Below are 22,719 nucleotides of genomic sequence, written 5' to 3'. Positions count from 1 at the left end.
TTAGGGTCCTCTTTCATTTACCGATTGAAGGAAGTCCTATTTTGGAAAGAAAACCCAAAAGTCAATGCTAAAAAAAATCCACCTACTAAAACCATCTTGTTGTCTGCAAGAAATCATGATTGTCAAGGTTTTAATTCATATGTATGATTAAAAACAATCTTCATATGATCAAGTTCAATTAATGCACAATGTCAAGACTCTCCATATTTACCGTCCCATTAGGAACTGAGGCATCACTGACAAAAATGCTCCTAATGACATAATGAGACATCCAACAGCAATTACTTTTGGTCGATGAACTCTTGGTCCAAGGTAGCTCACCAATATCATTACCATTAAGTTACCTGCGTCATCAGGAGAGATAATCAGTAAGATTACAAAATGAGAATATATTTAGAAGTGTTATTTTTCCATTTTCATAAAGAGTATGCATACCTAACTCAAAGCTGCCATCAATAATACCAACAATTGATGATGAGATTTCAAATCTCCTTTCAATTTGACTGGACATGCTCTTCATGTAGCTTCCAGAAAGTCCTTTGGCAAAAAAGGAAAAAGCTAGAGCTCCAAGAAATATCTGAAGAGAGAAAATAATTGAGTTTGCAAAGCAATAAATTTTTCTTCATGGCTGAATGCCTCGGCAACAGAAAAATCAATGCTTTGTTTTCTAATTCTTTGTGGAGTGGTTCCTTCCATTGCTTTTATTAAAACGGAAGATTTTACTTTTACTTTTAGGACTGCCTCCAAAGCCTCTTCCAGTACAATGAAAACAAATGTTGACATGGACTGTGTGTACCTTTTACCTTTCTACCACATACTACTGTTTTCTTCCTTAGGAAAAACTTGCAGCATAGTTGTTTGTTATTGATTGTATGACTATGGAATGTGTTCATTACTCTTACTACTTCTCTTATTCTGAAAGACATGGATGAAAAGATATACATGCTTAAGGAACTATCACTATGCTTATAACAAATATTTAATCGATTCACTAGTAAAACACAGCCTCATCTTTTAATTGCTGAACACATTTATTGACTTCTGCGTGCTTGGAATAACACCCTAGAGCACTGTTTCCAACACATGTAGTGTAAAACAGTACCACACTCAACTGAATTTTGATAGATCTTCAGATGATCATTTTCAGAATTCTAAAAAAAAAATAAATATGTGGAAAGGGCTTCTCATCATACCTTTAGCTTTGAACAGTTATGGCACCCACCCTTAGCAGGAACCATACTGCCATTGCTGTCCTGGAGGGGTGGCCTGTCTTTGAATTTGCCAGTGGTTATTGTCTTGTCCATGCTTTTCCTCTTTTAGATCTCGTATGTTGGTCTTCCTGTCTGGAAAAAAAATGTTACTGTCATATCTTAAACACCGATATCTTATATATTCCCCTCTGTTTAATTCCTCTGGGAACTTATCAAATTTCCTATCCTGCAGGACCTGAAGGCCAGCTGAGCCCCAAGTGGAGGCCGTTCAGGTGTCATGAGGGCTTTTAGGCCCCATGGGCTCCCAGGCCATGGCAGTGTTCCCAGGACTGACCCACAAGGGTTGCTCTGCTACACCCGTATGTGCAGTTCTCCCGCATGAGACACCCAGGAGTAACTTGGACTCCCTGATGCAAGTCCACAGATGCCCAGAGAGGCCAAAACTCTCTCAGTCACCCCCAAAAAAGTTACTTCTACTGATCACAAATAGACTCTACTGCCTAATAAAGATACAAAGCCTCAATAAGCACTCTCACTTCAGTTTTGTAGTTTTCACTTCCAACTCCTACTCCAGTAGGATCCAGGAAAAGTAACTACAGAGAGCAAACACATGGATATTTCAGAGTGATCCACTTTATATGAAAGGGATCTAACCTTCTTTAAATCATCTGTAGTATCTGACAAATCAAAAAATATTGGGGAAAAAAAAATAAAAATAAAAAAGATAATTAATGTATGGTGAATTCAGCAATTCAGCCTGAATTCAGTCATTACAGGATGGTAGCTGAAAGACAAGTTCTGTATACCAAATGCATTCTTTATTGATTTGTGTTTTGCAGATGATTAACTTTATGAAATACTTGACTGATAAATAAACAGAATTTGGACTAGTGACGTGGTTTTATTTTCACAGTGTTTAATGTCATGCTGCCAGCCTAAAAATCTGGCTTAGATTTACGGAAAATGGTAAACTGTATAAACACATCTTTTTTTATGCCTAATGACCATTTTCCATGATCACGCTACAAAAATCTGTATGTAAAAAAACAGTTAATTGTGGATACTAGCAGCATCTAAAATTAAATGAAACCAAAAGAATGATACAAGATCTAATTCATGACTGTTTAAATAATAATAATAATAATGGTAATAAAGAATTTTGCTAGAGAGGTAAAACAACCCCAAGACCACAATGATTATTATTTAAAAATAATAATAATAAAAAAAAATCTAACGTGCAGAATTCTATTTTTTGCACTTTATGTGATCTCTTTCAATCCTAGTGACACCAAGATGTACACAAACCCTGGTCTGTCCTGCACTGCTACTTAACAAGTAAGCAAACAAACACCAAATGGAAAGAAGCAGGAAGTGAGTGGGACGAGACACACAGCAAGAGAGGCAGAGACAGGGAGAGGCAGCAAAAGAACTTACTGTGTGCCACTTCGTGTCAAGCTGTTTCTTTCCTGTGCCCTAGGGCTTTCAGGCTGGATGCCAGTGCAACGTCACAGCAGAAGCACTGCCTACTCAAAGAAGTGGAGCACTCCACCACATTTTTTTAAACCTTGGATTTCCTTCTTAAGGTGATTGCAAAAGTTTCCCACAGTCACTGATGTAAAAGCTTTTCAAAAGAAGGCAGGTTTCTTGTGCTGTCATTCCTTTGACAGCCTACCTGCCAGCATGCTAGTGGTACCAGCCTCTCCCAGAAGGAATAACTTGTTTTCTCCCTCACCTCTCTCTCCCTCCCACCCTATGTTGTCGTTCTCCCCCACCCTTTTCTTTTTTCTTTTTTTTTTTTTTTTTTTTTTGTCTAAACACTAATGCAGCTTAAGCACCTCTCCAAATGGTTCTCTTTGCCATCCACCGTGAAGTGGCTCAGCTCACGTAGAGGATCTCAGAGAGAGCAGGCTGTTTTCCCAAGCATCTTGCAGCCTCACTATCCTTATTGGTGCCTTTGATGAGGGTCAGCAGAGATAGTGAAGGATGGCTTAGGTCTTCAAGAGGATATAAATTGCACATTCCTGTCAACCAGCTTTTGATAGGGGTCCTTGGTTGTCCCAACGCTGATGCAGAGCTGGAAGAGGGCTGCCCTGATGGAGACCCAAGGAGAAGTGGATGCGCTCGGGAAATCACTGCTTCCAATTACAGACCTTCTGCCTATTAGAAACCAGGATTATTTACTGTAACTATGGGCAGTTCCTGCAGGTGTCACCAGGAGGTGTAGGATGACACAGCTATCCCTCCAAGCTGGCTGCAGGCTGGACAAACAGAACGCCCAGCTCCCACCTGTTAACCAACCACATAGAAAATCGGCTCTCACATCTAACAGGGCACATACAGAGTGTAAAACCATCTCCTCATTGTCTTCTTTACATAACTTTCCAGCTCAAAGGAAAAATTCTGACCTAGAAAGTCACTCCAGGTTTAGCAACAGATTCTCAAGAAACAGAGTTTCTGGTCAGTGAGTTGCATGTAACAGCATGATGCTCTCTTTTGCCAGAAACTTGAATTACAGAACCAGATTATTGTCTAAATAAAGGACCATTCTTCTCTAGTGATTTCTAAATACAGGAAAGAAAAAAGAAAAAAAAAAAAAAAAAAAAAAGAAAAAAAAAAAGAAAAAGAAAGAAAAAAGAGAAGAAGAAAAGAGTTTTTTTTTCTGACTCCTGTAACCTCAAACTGGAAGGAAAATAATGTGCCACCTTTCTTTCCAGCAAAAAGTAAACACCTGAATTTCATAAGAGTTTGACAACGTTTGTATGATTAGCCTTTATAGTATAAAAATTTGACAGCATGTGTCAAGCAATTTGCTAAAGATTAAACTGACACATTGAAATACATGCAACTGCATTATTTACTCCCAAAAGCCAAATTAAACTGTAAATGTACAAAGTCCATAAATTTGCAAGGTTTCACTTTCCTCTGAAGCTTAGTAAATTAACTGCATACGGTCATCTGATATATTCACATTTTCTATTGGATTATGCTTGATATGATTTCACAGATTCTACTGTGATTATTACATATTTGTTGATTTATTCTGAGTCTTTATTTGTTTTTTTCATATAAAGTTTTGACTTTTCCTTTTTGATGGTGGGACTTTATACTATGGCATGTAATAAGATACATGGTGAGGAGATTGAAACCCAGCCTATTTCTAACAGTAACAAGAAAGGAAGGAGAGGAGAGGAGAGGAGAGGAGAGGAGAGGAGAGGAGAGGAGAGGAGAGGAGAGGAGAGGAGAGGAGAGGAGAGGAGAGGAGAGGAGAGGAGAGGAGAGGAGAGGAGAGGAGAGGAGAGGAGAGGAGAGGAGAGGAGAGAAAAAGGAAAGGGACAACTTTAAATCGCTTAGATTCATAGACCAGAACAAATCAGAATTGGATTCTTCTAATAAAGTTGAAGTTACACATATTACAACTTCCTTTTGGACAGCTTTTAACATATCACGAAAATTGAGGAAAAATATATATGAGCATTAGCAATGGGTCCCCTAATGTCATTGCTGTCGGCTTGCCACCAAGTGGAAGAAGTCTGTTGGAAATGTAACTGCAAGCCCATTGTCTACATGGAGAGAAGGCAGAGCACACTTCTCAAAATGAGACACCCAGAAAATTCCCATCAGTGCTTCTATAAATATATTTTAAAGTTGGATACAAAGAGTTTTGAGAGCATGACATTTCTTGTGATTGTCACACACAGATGATAAGATCCACTTACATGGCAGCGCTGCATGGATTTGGTGCAGACCCCTTGGGATGAGCCAGTCAATCACCTTTTCTTTATAGTCAGAGGAGGAAAAAGAAGTATTTCCAAAGGTGTAAGTTGCCTGATCTATTGTAGATACTTACTTTAAAGTGAGATGAAAAGAACTCCAGATGTGGCTGTGATACAAGGCTAGGCAGCAATATCAGCACTGCTGCACAAGTTGCATTCCACACCTTTGGCAAACTAAGCTCCACTGTCCGAGACATTGTTTGCTGTTGTGCCTGTCAGTGCAGCTCAGTCATCATACGGCAACTGTGGGCAGACATAAGAGGAAATGGGCCCTTGCTGTGGACAGACAGGCTTGGTGAGGCAAGCCCCAGCTCCGTGATCCTGGCCAGCCCACTCACACGTGCTGGCAGAGCTCACCATCATCAGCACGCACCACTGCCTCTCCGCCAGCCACAGTTTGGGCTGGTGCGTCAGCCACCAGCCTGACAACTGGCTGAACCTTGGCCTTGCCCCCTGAGAACCTGTTCTGCAGGGCACGCAGTGGCATGGAAACTCAAGAACAAGCCAGCAGGTCAGCAGCAGGGTCAACATCAGCTGCCACTGCTCCCTGTGGGACCCAATGCTGGCAGACTGAACAGCAGTGACCATCTGAGTGGTGGGCACCAGGAGGTGGGCACAGGAGCCCCCTGCACATGGCCCCAGGGACTGCTCTAGGGGTGGGAGCTGTTTCCCAAGCCCAGAAGGGCACTGCACTGCCTAACGCTGCCAGCCGTGCTCCCAAAGCAGGACGCTGCGTTCCTGATGTGATTTGCCTGGTTGAATGTAGCAGCACATCAACACCCTCTGTGTGTCATGAACCGCATCAAACGGGAGCAAGATATTCTGGGGCTGAGCACAAGCAAACACATTCAGAGCACATGGGAGTACGTTCCCGTGTTCAGCTGGATGCTTTCCCCAGGAGGCTGGTTTGCACAGCAGTGACACACAGACAGACAGAAGTTTAGATCTTGGCCTCCAACCATGCAGAGGTAGACCGGAGGGCAGCTCCATTCAGAGCTGCATCTCACCCATCGGCAGAGGAAGCATTGTGCAAGTGGCACCTGCTTGTCACTGCTTTCATCGTGCTCGGTTGCACTGACTGAGCTTCACTGCCAGCAGAGCCTCCGCCTGGAGCAGCAAAAGCCAACCCTGCAGCCAAAAGAGGATGTGGTGATGTCACCTCAGAGCTGATGTGGCTGTAAGACCAAGGCTGAGAGAGGTCAGCCTGCAAGCTAGCTCATGGGTTTCCTCAGACAAAAGAAGCAGCAGAAGGAGAAGGAATGTGAATCCTGATTGTTCCCTAATATTGAAGAAACATGGAAGGGTCAGATGTGAAAGAAAACAAGCTATTCTGCTCAAAACAAAACCAACCAACCAACCAATAAAATAAAATAAAATTAAAGCAAGCGTGATTTCTGTATAAGGTGTTCAGTAGTTTTCTTGATACCAATTTTTCATCTCTTGAAAGGTACGTAGAGGATTTGGGGTTGCTATGCTAAACTACCATGTGATCTTATTTTAGTAATTCCAGCTTCTTTAGGTCCAGAGAGAATTAATAAAAGAAAAAGATGCAAGTGGTGAAATCATTTCAGAGTGCTCTTCTACGAGAATTTACTCCTGTAAAACTTTATGCGGCTTGCTCACAGGCCTCCTGCAAAATTCGTGCAATCTAATACTGTAGTAAAAGAATTATCTCCCCAGCAATGGGCCCTCAGTGAGTACTCATACATAAAACCTCAAATAATAATAATAGAAGAGGAGTGTTGCTGATCTCTTCAAATTGAAAGACAGATGTGTGTGTGCTCATATTGGAAATAATACTTTTAATGTTGGAGGAATGGAAACAAAAAATCATTTCAAGTCATATAATTTATTGGTAATATGCGTTTGCACATGTCTTTGAATTTAGATATAATTTGTACCACCAACTGTGTTTGAATTATTCAGCCTTCTGAAAAAGAAGAGGTTATCCCAAAAATATCAGGTTTTTGTCACAGCCAGTGACTTGTCAGTGATAATGCATGACTTCCAGCCCAAATCTCCAGCACCTGCTGGATCAATGTTTTCATCTGAATAAAGGAAACATTGCTTAGATGTACTCTACACTTTGAAACTAATATAATTTCATTCAGATAACCCAAACAAGCATACTGTGGTTGCTTTCAAAGCTGCAAAGTAGACTACCACTGACAACCTTCAGAAGAGGAGAGCCTACCTTCAATGTATGCCATTGGAAATCACCTTTCATAAGTATTTTGCTATATTAAACATGTGCCTAATAAGCTAAGTGGGGAAATTATCCTCTAAAAATCACACCTCTTTTTTTGCTGTGGGAAGTTTGCATTAAAAAGACACTAAACAAACAACTCTGTGTTAGAATACAAAAGAAGAAGTCCTCTTCAAATACGTCAGTATTGACGTGTTTCTCAGGCCAAGATCCCTACTGCCCTCTCCAAGCTACAGCTCAGAGCGGGACCTACTGACTACCTGTGCCAGCTCTGTGGGGGAGCAAAATGTGCCCAAGCCAGAGGGCAAGGAGGAGCGAGCCTCCACTCACCAAGGAGCAGGACCACAGAGTACTACTGTTGTGCCTTGATGAGCACAGGGCCAGCAGTTTCAGGGAGTTTAACTCTCACTTGCAAGTAATTTCAAGCAGGAACTTCTGGGGCACTTTCTGTTACATGCCTACATGAGGAGTGCATTTTCAATCTCATCTCCCCATGGATGCTAATCTAAAAGCCCAGGAGAAATTCTCTGCTGGCAAAACCAGCTCAAATCCCTTGGATTCCCAAAAATTTGGCCAAGCTCATGAGGAGAACTCTTGCAAGTATTACAATAGACCTCCACTGCTTTTGCCTATCAAAATGGTTGGGGTTTAAGCACTAACTCTTAATTTCAGAATAACAGCAATAACTTAGGTTATTATAAAAAGTTATGTTATTACTGCATTGCCAAGTAATTCTCAGTTTTCACCCTATCCCTTGTGGGAAATGTAGGAGGAATAACTCAGTGCTGATTTGTTTGTATATTATAAACTTACCTTCACCTTTTTTAAATGTGAAGAAACTTAAAATAATTTTATATAGAAGACTATAATTACTCATGCAACTTAGTTTTTGTTTGTTTTTTTTTTTGTTGTTGTTTTTCCTACTAAATGATGTTTTAACAGTCATTAGAGAAAACTTACAAACTTTCTGTTTTCACTTAAGGCTAGATGTGAGATACTTGAAAGAAAACATTTAATTTCTCTCCAATCAGTGCATTTCCCACATGCAGTTCCAAGGTAGGGTACTTTTCTTCTAGCAACTTTTTGAAACAATATTTTATGCAGAGTTTCATTTTTTAAAGAAATGATGAAGTAGTTGAGCATTAATTACAGAAATTGGTTTTGAGGAAGTTGGCTTTTTCCATAAGGTGTATATAAGGCAAATTTATTGTAAACTATTGCTAAAATTATTGTGAAGCAAAATCTCAGGCCAACATCCAAGGAGATTTTTTTCCCTTTGCTAAGGAATGTAAAGATATCTGCCTCTATAATCTGTAAGACAAGGCATTAACAGCATCAGTGATATAACTGCAAACATTAAAAAGGCCATATATTCACTGTTGTGGTGTTCCACTTCAGGCAGGAACATGGTGAGCCACATTTCTCTTTTGTTGTTGTTGTTGGCTTGGGAGGTTCTGAAAAGCAAAAGCAGGAGACCCTGAAAGAAGTGTCCCAGGGCCAATGGTAAAAATGGTTCTTTTATTTTTGTTTTGTAAATGACATGAACTCTAGAAAAATCTCAAAGGTCAAAATTGCACACAGTATACCATCGAAATATAGAAAGACCTTAGTTAAAGCATACTGAAGGACCTCTTTCAAGGCAACAAAACCTTCAAGAACTGTTTTTCAGCCCCAAAGGAGATTCATTAGATGAGCACTGCATATATTTCATGCATTCTTGGGACAAATTATAAGGTGCTCAGGGAAGGTATGGGCTTACTTTAGCCTTGACAAAAGTATCTGAAGTACATAAAAACATCAAAGAGAAAAAAATAGTATTAAACTGGATTAGCAAATCTAAATTAAAAGAAAAAATGAACACAACAGAGTGGCTGTGACATACTGGGAAAAGTTCCAAGACAGTAAAGTTAAGAGACTATAAACTAATCTCTAGAGAAGTAATGGAAGCTATTCCATCTATAGTTTTAAATTGGACTTGACAAACATTACTAAATATGTGCCAAGAAATAATCTTTTATTATCAGCTGAGAATGTAATTTATTTACTGTACTCAATTGATAAACTCAGAAGAGCAAATCCCTTGGGAAAGTGGTGTTTTGTTTTTTTTTTTCCTTTTTTGGGGGAGAGGGGAGAAAGAAGGTTTTTTTTTTTTGGTGGGGGGGGAAAGCCCAGGTTGCACTGGAGCTATGCAGGATCCCACTGGTAGTACAGATCTGATGGGACTGAAGCCAACTCACCTCGGTGCCGCACACGATGGCATCTAGCAAAGCCTTTAGTGAGGGGCGGGGGTAATCAATTATAGCAGCTGTACCAAATGATTGCAATAGTTCAGCCACAATATTAAAACCACCTAGACATATATGGCAGGAGGATGTTTCGTGTGATATGGATTTCTTTGGGAATTATCAGCCCATACTACAGAAGCAAAACAGCTCTCCCACACCTACCAGGCTCTTCATCTCTTCAGACTTTTACTGAAGTCATAATTCTTTTTTCACAATATCACTGTCTGCTCTAATTGGAGGGGGGCGGAATCAAATTCACAATGTTCATACAGAAATAAGATGGAAAAAATGATTTGGAGAAATCTAAGATCTTCTCTATATATTACTACTTTTGCTAAATAATAGAATTAGTAGGTCCTAAATTGGATTTAAAGGTCTCTGACTGTGAGGAAAGCTCATAACCATATCCAATCTCTACAGCTCAGGCCTTGCCTGATCTGAAAACACAGACAGATAAACTAATAGAGAAAACTGGAAACAGTGAAAAGTTTTGCGTTTAGTATGTTTAAACTTAGAAATAACCTCTCTAGCACCCAGAAGAATATTCTAGAGGCCAGACCTCTACATAGAAATTGAAACTTAAATGAAAACAGAAGTGTTGCTCCACTGACTTCACTGAACAGGTTTTGTTACTGATTGCAGCATCCCTTAGAAGATTCTGTTAAACTGAAAAAATAAATGAGTGCATAAACAATACAAACTATCTGTTTATATGTCTGTGTTGTACATGCATATATATTTGATAGGAGTATTTCTGCAATCTGTCAGTCATAAGTGGAAGTCACAAAGTAGCAGCAGTAATGTTACAATTGCTGCTATCCCATTATTCAGATTCACCATGAGGAATGTTGAGAGCTAAAATGCAGTATGAGGTTGAAAACTACAGAAAATTCATAACTAAATCAAAAGCATGGAATATGTCTTCTTGAATTTAATTTTTTAATTCTCAACATTTCTTCAAAATCTCAAGATTTTCTAAAATATGATTCTGTCTTTATACCAGAAAGTTTTCTTGAGACTGGTTTACCACCTACAGAAGAAGAATCATTGTGTGCCAGACAACATGCAGTTGCCTACACTCTGGCCTTCCAGAGAGCTGCCTTGAAACAATAGTAACAGCAAAGGTACAGCATGAACTGGACCACTTTGATTTCCATTAATCTCAAGTGAGAAGCTTGTTTTTTCAAACCCATTTTAGTACAATTTAAATGATAACATTATAAAGCTGGGCAGCCATTACACAAATACAGGGGGTCAAGGTCTTTTACAAAAGCACAGCCATTGTAATCAGCTTTTTCTTTTCACAGAATCACAGAATCACAGAATTTCTAGGTTGGAAGAGACCTCAAGATTTTGCACCAACATTTTGCACCAACATTTTGCACTTTCTGCCCTCCAAGTGAGGACCTTCCTCTCATACAGCACAGGCTCTAAGGATTCAGCAAGATGAATCCTTACTACTAGTCACATGCAGTCACATCAGCTCTGAGCATCTGGTGTGTGTATTCCCTAAGCACCTCTCTTGGAAATAACAGTCATATGTCACACTTGCAGCATGGAGCTGGTCTTTTCCAACCTTAATGATTCTGTGATTTTAGGGAGCTACTGAATGGGCTCATCCTGAAGGGACGTTAGACATTGCAATGCCTAAGATTTCACCTTCAAATGGGATCTACTACTTTTTCTCCTGTGATTTATATCCCTTATAAGAAATCCATGCCATTGCCTCCCTGAACAAAGCAAGAGAGAGACAATTACCTAGTAATTTTCCACGTTCTCAGACAAAGCCCTAAACACAATGAAAGTTCAAAATCCCAAGCAGCATAACTGAGAACACTTTATGACTAATTAAGAAAGGAAGAAACTAACAACAATTCTGTTAAAAAAAAAAAAAAAGTAGCAGTAGTTAAGAACTTGTTGCTGGATGTATCCAGTTTTTATCCCATGACTGTATTTACATAAAACAAGAAGTTACTCAGAGCTTTTATATGCCAAATCTCACCCCAAATGCGATCAGGGTGTTCCTCTCTCCTTGTCCACAGACTGAATTATCTCCAGGTACTATTAGGTTTGCTTGGACAATAACTTGTAGGTAAGAGGTATCTGCTAAAACTCAACCTGAGGTAGAAAGCATACAGAAACAGACTACCATTTGCTGTACATGAAATGTATGGAAAAAAAAAAAAATAAATAAAAATTGAATTACCAACAAGACGTGTCCAAAACTGTAATGCTCACATATTCAGAAGCTATGCATGTTAACATTGTATGTTTGCATTGTCAAAACAAAGCCAGTATTCATATCATAAATCATAAAGCTATGCCCACAACAAAATTATTGTGCAATTATGTAGCTTTTGTCACCACACCTCCCTTATGCCCATCAATTAAAATCAACTTGCTAAGTAACATTTTTTCCCAGTAAGTGGGGAAATCACCCTCAAAATAAATAAATAAATAATGAGATAAATTTAAGAAAATAAATAGCTTAAACATAATGCATCATCAGCTATTTTTAATTGTGTACAAAGAATAGGTTTCAATTCTTATGAGCTAGAAGTAACAGGGAGACAATGAAATTTATACAAGACACAATATTTTCCTATATATATATATATATAAACCTGTTAATAAAGACTTTTAAAATACTGACAGACCTGGCAATAAAATAACTGATGAAATTCAAAATTGATACAGACAAAATATTGTAAATAAAAACAGAAACATACCCTTCACCAGCACAGATGTATGCTGTTTGTAAAGCATTGGCATTTTTCAGTGGATTGCTGAAATGGATAGTTGCCAGTGGATACTGGCAACTTTGTTATTTCTTCTTTGAAATTGACAGCTGAGCACCCAATTGTGATTAAAAAAAAAAAAAAAATCAAACCAGGATCAGCCCAAACTTTCAAGCACAGGGAATGTCATCTGAATACCTACTGCAGCCTCCACAGCAAGTAGCCTCTGTTCAAAGGAGTGTCAAAACAATGGCAGGTTGGGGCTCAGTCTTCAAATATCCAACATTGCCTACCTAAACAATAAACATCAATGAGGCCATTCATTCTTAAGTCAAGCACATGCTAAAATGCTTTCCCTAATTGAGGTCACCATGCTCAGAACTTGGAATGTTCAAGTCTAAGGTTTGGCTCTACATTGAATGAATAGGTCCAAGAGTATTTTTTATACTCTTGGAGTATTGGGTCGGGAGTATAAAAAATAATCCCAGGAATGCTTGTTTTACCAGACACAGCATATTATAAAGGTTTTATGATGATTACTTTGGAATGACATGTACTCTCCTTTTGCTGGTGTTGCTCTGCAGTTGTAATGTTCCCACCCTTGACGTATGCTAAGAAACCTATCTACCATCATCATCCTGCCAGCTCTCCAATCACCACCTTCTAAATTGGTAAACAGATTGAGTAGCAGGCTAATAATTTCAAAGTATCTGATGAAGGTGGCCTGTAAAGCTGCCACATTCTCAAGCAGATGAACTGGAACAATTAAAAAGAAAATGAATGCATGTAGTAAAAGGCTAAATTTAAAACTTGGAGACTTTCCTATCTGCTTCCTTCCATTTTGAAACACAGTGAGTTAACTAGGCCTGACTCTTTGGCAGTAGTCCATTTAAATGGCACAGATTTGTCTACCTAACAAGGCCCTTTTGTTTGCTACAGCCGTGAAACCTCAGTGCATTGTATCTTTTCAGTTTCCCAGGTTACCTTGGCACCAAACTGTGCCAATGCCTGCAAAAGAATTTTACCTCTAGCTTTGGGGGTATTTAAAACCCCAAGGGAGAATGATGGCTTTCAGTAAGTTCCCCAGGGCAGCAGGAACAATGCTGAAAATCAACTGTGCTTCAAATATTCAGGAAGCCTCTGGAAGACCTGGCACATAACAGAGAATTGTATTCTCTGCTCTGCTACAGGCTGCATCATGTTTTCCTTTTCCATTCTCTTTCTACAGGTTGTCCTATGAGGTGAGGTTGATACACTGGGTTGTCCAGTCTGCAGAAAAGAGGCCAAGAGGTGACCTCTATGAAACTTCCTGTGGAGGGAAGCTCAGAAGTAGGTGCTATCCTCTTCTCTCCAGTAACTGATGATAGAATGCAAGGAAACAGCACAAACATGTACAATTAATTTTAAGAACCTACTGTATTTGAAGAAATTTTAAATTCTGTAGCTATACTTGTGGTCTATGGAAAGAAATTGATCTTCTGTCCTTGATTCTATGGAGAACATGAAGAAATTACAAGCACATGCACACATGACATTATTAAGATACCCTGAAGTAAAACAGAATATAACCTAACATAACTGCTTTGGGGAAATATAACATAATACTTTAGGGGGGAGAAAGAGAGGGGGGAGTTCCAACAGTTTTAATAAAAGGACTTGAGAAGTTCTTGCTTGGCCACTTACAGACAGACCTAAGCTCCTCTGCACTGGAACCAAACATCCAGCTAAATATGTATGCACTGTACTCAACCAAATAAACAAATAAACACATAGTGTGATATATACCCTGTCAGCAGGGTTTTCTGTATGGTTTTCTCTAGAGATATTTAGTATCTTTTCCTGAGATATTTAAGACATTTCAGGGCAATGGCTCACTGATGCTGAACACCAAATGGGTACTATATCCATTATAGTATCACATCTGACAGAAATAAAAGTTGGACAAAGATCAGGATAGCTAATGCTTTCATTATCATTCAAAGAATAGTTTCAGTAGGCATGAGAAGGTATAGGATTTGGCACACAGAAGTGTGATGGCAAAACACTTGCAAGTATCATTTATCACTCTCAGTGTATAAGTTATTCCCTTCTAATGTGAAAGCAACTGAAGTGACAAATCCTGAAAACCTTTCTTCATCCATGGTGTATGCAAACCTTAAAACATCACCATAACACAGCATTTAGAAAATATATATATTTTTATTTTTTATTTGTTGTTATTACTGCAGCATTCAGGTCAAGCCATAAGCCAGGTTCCCAATATACTGACCACCTACACTGTGTAGAATAACAGTCCTTGCATGAAAAGGCTAACAGCATAATTAAATAAATTCATGGAAAAAAAACAGATCCACAAAAGCTACAAGTCCTGTCCACGGTCAATAAGAGAAGCTGTAGCAGAAGCTGTTGGAGAATTCCAGAAAAAAATCTCACATCACTGGTGTCAGTTGCAAAACTCACAGTACCTTCAGTAAAATGGGGATTGAAAATATGTTTCTGCTTTATAGCCCTTTGCTCAGATGACTTAAGCCTGGCATTTCATAAATTTTCATATTTCTGGTCCTTGTACTTTTGCACCAAACACATTTTTCCTGTAACTTTTGTTTATGAACTGATATTCTAGTGAAAATATAATTAGGATATAACCGCGTGCAATTCTATTAATCTCTGTCCAAAATTTCACTGATTAAAGTAAGTAATCTTTCACAAGGATACATGCAAAATTTACACTGCATTTTTTTCCCCCACAACATATCCTGCTTCAAAATGCTATATCAATGCTTATTGTCCTTTATTCTGCAATTCTATTGGTGTATTTAATAAGGTTTTGCTTTCAGATTTAAGTTTCTTCTTTAAAATAAAGAGAATTAGTGCACATGGGAAATAGGACACTCCACGTAATATTGCTGGCAGGCCAAGGTAGAGCCACCTGAAATAGAAGATTAGCTTTATTAAATATATGCATTCATGTGAAAATAACAAAATTAATCAGCATACATTCTTTTGTGATAATTACCCAGATGCTTTAAAGCTGGTGCTCTGATCCTCTTGGATCTCACAGAAGATGAAAAAGTATATCACAGGCAGTGAACTGTCTATTTACATCACCCAACTTCAGGAAAATAATTTAACAAGCAAAGTTAGCTGCCTGGTTCCCTTATGGACTGCTGTCTAGGAGAAAGATAGACAGCCCTGAAAAGTGCAGCTTGGACCACCTGAGTAAAACTTCAGGATATTCATATGTTAGCATTCTTCCGTAACCAATCTCTACACAGCATTGCAAGGAGTCAGTCTGAGGCTGTTAGTTCAACAAGATTTTTCTTCAAAATTCCTACAGTGCTTCCTGAAGGACTAAAAAAGGGCATGAAACATAGTATTTTGGACCAAATTCCTACTTGGGTAACTATATCCTACCTAAATTTCTCCTATAATTTAATTCAAATACTATTTCAACACTTATCTTTTTAAATATACAGTATAGACAGCCATTAAACAGCTGTTATTTTTCCCACAAGGGCTTTTAATTTATTTATTTTATCAGAATTTAGTGTTTTGAGGTCTGTTCTCATGAAAGTTTGTAAGTGAATGTAATTATGGTGCCAGAACATTTCTGGTCAAAGGACGTTACAGCATCTGTGGTAAAGGTCACACATGGCAAATAAAGCCAATGCCAAAAAAAAGTGTTGTGTCAAATTTCTAATACAGGAACAGTTTGCCTACTAGAAAAAGATGAAGAGCATACAATGGTATCTATAAGCATTTAATAATAAACCAAGGAGGAGAAATTAATATAAAGTAGAAAATATACCTGTATGTGACAATGTCATACATCCTACATGCTCCTTCTCCACCACAAGTCATAGTACCCCACTTCAAGCATGTGGTATCTATCAAAGCTCCAAAATAAATGGGAGATGGAATTCCAGCTAAAAGAGATTTTAATAAAATGTTTTTGTGAATAACATATTTTTTTTCCGATTAGCAGATACACTACAGAACCTATATTGTTTCTCACCTACTCTTCTGTCCTGTCCTCTTTCAGCATGAACCATGTTTTTTCTATATTCCTGATGTTCCCTCTTCTTCCTTATCTACCTACCTTGAGCAAAAGATTTTATTTCCTGTTGCACGTTTACAATATATACATGTTACAATATGGACTGTGATTCCTAGCAAAACTCAACATTTTCTCCTATGAGTGGCAGTAACTGTTGTTTTCAGTAAATAGAACTAGAGCAAAGATCTATAAGATGACTTTCAAATGAGTGCCAGATGTAGTCAGCCTATTCCCCAAAATAAATAAATGACAAATGAAAGCTATTCTCATTTGCAATGCTGCCTAGATCCACAATGAATAAATAAATAAATAAATATTTTTTCCTGTTCACCGGCATTCCACAAAAGTAGAATTCTGTGCCTTGCTCTTATGGGCCCTGGTGTGATCCATACCTAACTCTACATCAGATCTAACTATTCTTCTAAAGCATATTAGAACTTTTCTTACCAAATACTCTCGAAGCTAGTTCATGGATACCCACTCCAAATGACTTTTCTTCAGGTTTTAGAGACCTATATGGTACATTGAACACTGATTAACAGAGGTGACATTAATAAAAAAATATTTACCTTCTCTTTTTTCAACCAAAACCTTCATCACATTAGGCCCAAACCACTCTAATTCGTTATCCTCATTAGATGACATTTACTGAAATTCCTTAACTGGGTCTGTCAAATGACAAAAGGAAAAACTATTGTCCCAGTATCATCTACTTGGGCTGAGGCTAGCACAAAGTGTAAGAAGGTAGTTCTGGCTTAATCAGCACCATGATGATGTGGTCAATAAAGAAATGGATATTACACAGTCCTCAGTATCTCAGTGTGTTTTCTCAGTGGTTCTACATTAATTCAGGATACAGCTGATAGTCAGAAGCAACATCAGTTTATAGAACTGATTTAACATGACACTAAACCTTAACACAGCACAGAAATGATGTAAGAGCTTTCTTTTCTTCCCCCCTCTATACACTAACTTACATATTTTTTTAATTTCTGTAAGTATCTGACCTAAGAATAAAAAATCCAGCAGGTTTCCTAACATAAGGAAATTTTACTGTACCTTATTAAGACCATGTACCCAGGCATGGCTGCTAAGGAAAAAATGAAGCTGCAGACTAATTGCAGTATTAAAAAGTAATGAAGCATCTTGTCACAGCTTTCTCCTCTGTCACATTGGCCCAGAATTGCAGAGGCATTTTGATATGAAAACTCTGAGGCTGCTACACAGGTACAATTTTCAAATACCTGCCAAAAAAAGGCATTTTAATCACACAGACTTGTCAAAACTCACACACTGAGCATGAAATTCACACATTTAACACCTAGCTCCCTCTCTTTAGCACCTGAGTGTTACATACATTCAGCACTGCTCTGTGGGGTACCAATCAGCCTGCCAGGACCAGGTCCACCCATCATCTGGTGTGGTATGTAAAGTTAGAAACTGGGAGGGAGCTATGTTCTATAATACCTAGGTATTTGTTTAAATCTATAGGAGAAAAGAGATGATTAAATCCATGCTGTAGAATTTGAGTGAAATGCTTTTGTGCACTCAAGTTTCCGACTTGCAGTATCTTGAAAATAACTTCTCACACTGTTTTGAGTATTTGAGATTGTTTCAATTATAAGAAAATGAGGCTTCTTCATTACATTCTTTAATTTAAACTTGACCTAATTTTCATATTCAGTTTGGAATTTCTTATGCCACTCAATGGCTTTTTCCAACTATTTATCACTTACAAATCCAATTAAATGTACATGTATGAATATTTATTGCCCTATATTGATATGGCTATTTCTCACTTCCTATATTTCCTAGCTACCACACAACAGAAAGTATGCTTTACCACACTTTTTCCAGTTCCTCTTGAGGCTTTACACCCAGCAAGACAAGGTGACACATAAGTGATTCCATTCTTTCCACAAACTGGGTCCCAGCTTTTAAGTGTGCAATCACAGTCCCTGTTGCAGCCAGCAAGTACAGTACTTTCTGCATATGAAACTTGTTCTATTCTGAAATACATTTAGAAAATGAGTAAATATTTCAGCAATGAAATAACTCCAGTAGCCCTTGAAAAGTTTAATATCCTGTTCTAGCTCAAAAGTTGATCCAAGATATCCTGGACTCTGACTGCAGCACCATGACTTTCTATCTTTCCATATTATGTTATGTTATGTTATGTTATGTTATGTTATGTTATGTTATGTTATGTTATGTTATGTTATGTTATGTTATGTTATGTTATGTTATGTTATATCGCATCTCATATTATATTATTATATCGTAACATATCAAACATTATATCATATTACATTACACTATATAATGTTATCTATTTACAGGTAGGTATGTATACCCAACAGCATTTTTCTCATCTGTGGTATGTATGTTCTTGATTATCCAGAAGTGTTATATATAAGTGCATGTGCATTTTCCAGACACATGCCACCATGATTAATGGCAGGCTCCAAATCAAGAAACTGTAGATAAAATATCTTCTGATAACTTTTTGGAAATCAAATTTCAGTAAACCAGCTTAAATTAAAAAAAAAAAAAAAAAAAAAAAAAAAGGTTTTTGTCCCTCTGTAGTCAGAAATAGCATTCATGGAATCATAGCATCATAGAATCATTAAGGCTGGAAAAGACCTTCCAGGTTATTTGATCCAACCATCACTGTACCACCAATGTCACCCACTAAACCTAAGCACCCTAAGCACCAGGTCCAACCCTTTCTTGAACACCCCCAGGGACGGTGACGCCACCACCTCAACAGGCAACCCATTCCAATGCCTGACTGCTCTTTCTGAGAAGAAATATCTCCTATTTTCCAACCTAAACCTCCACTGGTGCAACTTGAGGCCATTCCTTCTAGTCCTATCACTAGTTACGTGTGAGAAGAGGCTCACAGGTAACTCCCAGCTCTCCACACCTTCCTTTCAAGTAGTTGCAGAGAGAAATAAGATCTCCCCTGAGCCTCCTCTTCTCCAGACTAAACAACCCCAGTTCCCTCATTCATATATGCCTAATTTGATCAACTTCTTATTTTTTCCTGCTGTATAATTGAGTGTATAATTATATTAGTGAAATAATTAACATGGATGTGGAATTGTATGAGTCTTGGTGTGGGTATCTTTTTCAATACACTGTACTGTTTAAAACAGGAACAACAGAAAGTAGACCTACTGTTTCATGCAATTAAAAAGTCTCGATAACTTAGATAATGAAACTAAAATGTACCCATTTTTATTTTGAAAAACTGTGGAGTTCCTGGCTGATTCTTGACAAGAAAAATTATTCCAGGTTGCACCTCAAAGAACATACCCTTCATAAGAAACTGTTAGGCCAGCAACTGGTGAAGTGTCACAGACAGTCCAATAGGCAGCGAAGTAGAGAAGGTATTCCAGAAAAGATACCCAAAATGCTATGTGCGCAGCCTGATAGATATTTATCTTGAATTTCTTCATGAATAAGCCTCCAAAGAAATACCCAACACATATAACTGGTAAGTTGTAAACACCTATTTAAACAAGTTAAATGTCCATGTTAAAATAAAGAAGATGACCATCAATGCTACTCATAAATGAAGACTGTGTTTGGCAAAGATTCATGCAGTGCCCATGACTGAATAATAAAACGATCAGCAATGGTGCTCTACTAGTTCACTTGAACATCCAGGACATCTTCTGAGGTCAACAGCAGCTGTGAACTGCTTGGAGAACTGGAGGGTTGGACTGAAATGATTCAATGGAAAATTACAGTCTACAGTTGCAATCTAGTTCCAGCACACACATTACACACACACACGCACAAACCAGGATTTCAGTAGACTGCCTAGCTAAGAGACAAACACAAGAGGAAGACATGCAAACCTAGAGCCATGCTAGGCATCATGGAAAGAAAGAACAGACATCAAGTTTTGGTATGAGATTACTGAATGTACTTTCACTCTTCTTTGCAGTTTGATACTTTATAAATCAAAGGGTGACTGAAAGACATTCAGGAGCTACTTTTACAGAATGTTGGTTCTGTCACTATCCTTTACTGTTGGTGGACATGGACAGTGTGAGAGAAGGGGAAGACTATTGAATGTGACAGGATCCTCCAAAAGTACCGTATATTTCAATACAGAAAGCAGCCTGTCTGGGGAAAAAAAAAAAAACAAGCCAAACCAAACCAAAAACACAAGCAAGCAAACAAACACACAACAACAACAGGAATGGCAACAAAAAACAACAACAACAAACTGTGCAATGTCAGTGCAACAAAGCAAGGATGTATGATAGTGGCATGCCTTTGGATGCACAGCTTCAAAATACTGGTAACAGGATAATAGTAATATTCATAAGGTCTGGGACATTCTGTGTGGCAGGGTTTAAATAAATTTTGTGGCTACTGTGAAAGACTACCACTGAGTTAAGTAACAGGGGTATGGCTAGATGTATTTTAAGATGATTATTCTATAATGATTAGATAAATACTAATCTAATTAAGCCACTGCAGTTAAACAAGAGAAAACTGAGAATTTAAGAACTGAAAAAGTGGAGCTATAGGAAGGCTTCTACAGTTCTGGGATATTTGCTTTGTACTCCAACTACTTGTCATTAATATTTGCAAATGTACATTTGTACATGTGCAACACCTTCTTCTCACTCATCAAAAAAGACAAGCTGATAAAGAGACATCAAAAGACAGATATTTGGTCAGTGCTTTCTTTCCATGAAGTTCTGCATATGAAAGAGGATTTTATGGTTTCAGAAAGCACAAGATCAATATCAGAAGAGTGGAGATAATAGAAAGTTTTGAAGATTGCTGGCAATTTTATCTTTTCATCCATTCAACCCATCTGTGTCTTAAGAGTGCTAGCAGTGTTATTTACATGCACATAAAATCTACTCTCTACTTCACATTTTAAAATAAAGATATTATAAATATTGATCACACACACACTCTTGGTGTAAATTAACATAATCTCTTTGAGATGAGCGGTGCAAGTTTGACATCAGCTGAACTTTCTGGGCCAGTTCAAAGATGGGAAGGGGATTATTCAATTCTGCACAGAAAATTAGAAAGTCCTTAACAGAAAATGCAGGATTATTTATAATTGTTTTGCAGCGTAGAATCTGTAGAAGCATTTTACCTTAACATGTATATGTGCGCATGTACACATGAACATATAAAAATATAAATACAGGTAGAACAGAATGAAGAAAATGTACCGATTAAAAAGATGGCATCTGATGCAGATTTTCCAAATTGCTGTTCCAAATATTTAGGCATGAAGGATATCATGCCATTGAAGGCGCTGAACTGTAGCACAGTTATACATATAAATAACATATAAACAGGGTTGCGAAACAAAGCCTTGAGGAATGGGATGAAATCTGGAATGAAATAATGTAATGAGTTAGTGTAATGCTTTATTAAATGAATCATCCATAGCTCAGCATCCCTGAAGGGGAAAAGGGAACAAGTGTGGTCCTCAACTGGATCAGGCTAATTCTTGTGCTTTGCCAGACACCACAAGTCAAAGATTACTTCCTTAGTCCAAGCTACCCCAACATGTTCCTTCTACACAGAGATAACCTCACTCAACTCACACACACACACACCTTCACACCCATGAGGCTGCTGCTTATAAAAATCACAGTAATAATTTGATAGTAAAAGTTTCAGGAAACATTTTAGCTGTTCAGTGACTGAACTTTGCACTTAAAGATTTGCAGCAGCAGCTACTTCCCACCATTCCTACTCCTTTCTACCTCACCCTATGCCACAAAGTATTGATCAAAATCCCTTTCCTGTGCCTGCCAGGCATAGAGAGTACAAAGGGGAAGATGTGCAAACACACCAGACACCTGTGACTACATGCCACAGAGATGGGATCCCTGATTTTGGTTATTACTACTGTTAGGAATGGGAAGGAAATGCCCAAAGAGGGAATTGATTGCAGTTATTCTCACTATACACTCAAGTCTGCACCTTCCAGTCTTCTGTCAAGTAAAATTCTGAGAAGCTAATTTACACAGGTCTTATCTCTGAGTAATGCCTATTTAGTTAGGATCTGAACCATTAGAAAAAGAGCCAACAACAATTACAATTTCTCTTTGTCTATCATTCTCTATTCATTAATGTGATGAGCTACTGTCAAGAAACTGTAGAAAAACATAAACTTCTGTAAAACAATGACCATACTTCATTGAAAGCAGGCACCATTTAGTGCTAATATGTATTTTTCAGAGACAGGGAAGCATATCAATAGAAGAGGATCTGTATGCAAGACTTTCAAATAATGGGTCAAATATATGAGACTCTATGAATAGGCTGTCTTATTTATATATGCCATGCAATGCACAATCAGAGCTTTCTGAATAAGAGATTAATTTTGATCTATAAATGCCTTTTTTCAGCTTGAAATGACAAGACTTCTTAATTCAGGATATTCAGGGAGAGCG

At 38.1% G+C, this 22,719-nt stretch overlaps 2 protein-coding genes across 15 annotated transcripts in view; both read right to left on the bottom strand.

The window, feature by feature from the left end:
• The window catches only part of LOC101799801 (solute carrier organic anion transporter family member 1C1), a 30,433-nt gene extending 18,117 nt beyond the window's left edge, over positions 1-12,316 (bottom strand). The window contains exons 1-5 of one of the 9 annotated variants that reach the window (XM_072042472.1): positions 5,059-5,227; positions 3,047-3,368; positions 1,194-1,343; positions 436-577; positions 212-344 (exon numbers count right to left, since the gene is read on the bottom strand). In XM_072042472.1, the coding sequence (XP_071898573.1) occupies positions 212-344; positions 436-577; positions 1,194-1,304 (386 nt within the window). In that variant the 5' untranslated portion in view covers positions 1,305-1,343; positions 3,047-3,368; positions 5,059-5,227. Of the gene's footprint in view, positions 1-211; positions 345-435; positions 578-1,193; positions 1,344-2,645; positions 2,922-3,046; positions 3,369-4,927; positions 4,947-5,058; positions 5,241-12,204 lie in introns of those variants that run through there. The other 8 variants (XM_072042477.1, XM_072042470.1, XM_072042474.1 and 5 more) reach the window with 8 other exon arrangements.
• Positions 12,317-14,392: 2,076 nt separating this feature from the next.
• The window catches only part of SLCO1A2 (solute carrier organic anion transporter family member 1A2), a 51,178-nt gene continuing 42,851 nt past the window's right edge, over positions 14,393-22,719 (bottom strand). For all 6 annotated transcript variants that reach the window (XM_072042494.1, XM_072042493.1, XM_021274828.4 and 3 more), the window contains 7 exons: positions 21,484-21,648; positions 19,589-19,784; positions 18,114-18,279; positions 17,330-17,514; positions 16,718-16,782; positions 16,022-16,139; positions 14,393-15,142 (listed from right to left, as the gene is read on the bottom strand). In XM_072042494.1, the coding sequence (XP_071898595.1) occupies positions 14,995-15,142; positions 16,022-16,139; positions 16,718-16,782; positions 17,330-17,514; positions 18,114-18,279; positions 19,589-19,784; positions 21,484-21,648 (1,043 nt within the window). In that variant the 3' untranslated portion in view covers positions 14,393-14,994. The remainder of the gene's footprint in view (positions 15,143-16,021; positions 16,140-16,717; positions 16,783-17,329; positions 17,515-18,113; positions 18,280-19,588; positions 19,785-21,483; positions 21,649-22,719) is intronic.

The sequence above is a fragment of the Anas platyrhynchos genome, chromosome 1 (genome assembly GCF_047663525.1).
Source record: "Anas platyrhynchos isolate ZD024472 breed Pekin duck chromosome 1, IASCAAS_PekinDuck_T2T, whole genome shotgun sequence".
Taxonomy (NCBI): domain Eukaryota; kingdom Metazoa; phylum Chordata; class Aves; order Anseriformes; family Anatidae; genus Anas; species Anas platyrhynchos.
The sequence above is the reverse complement of the archived record's forward strand: the minus strand, read 5'-3'. Positions and strand labels throughout refer to the sequence as shown.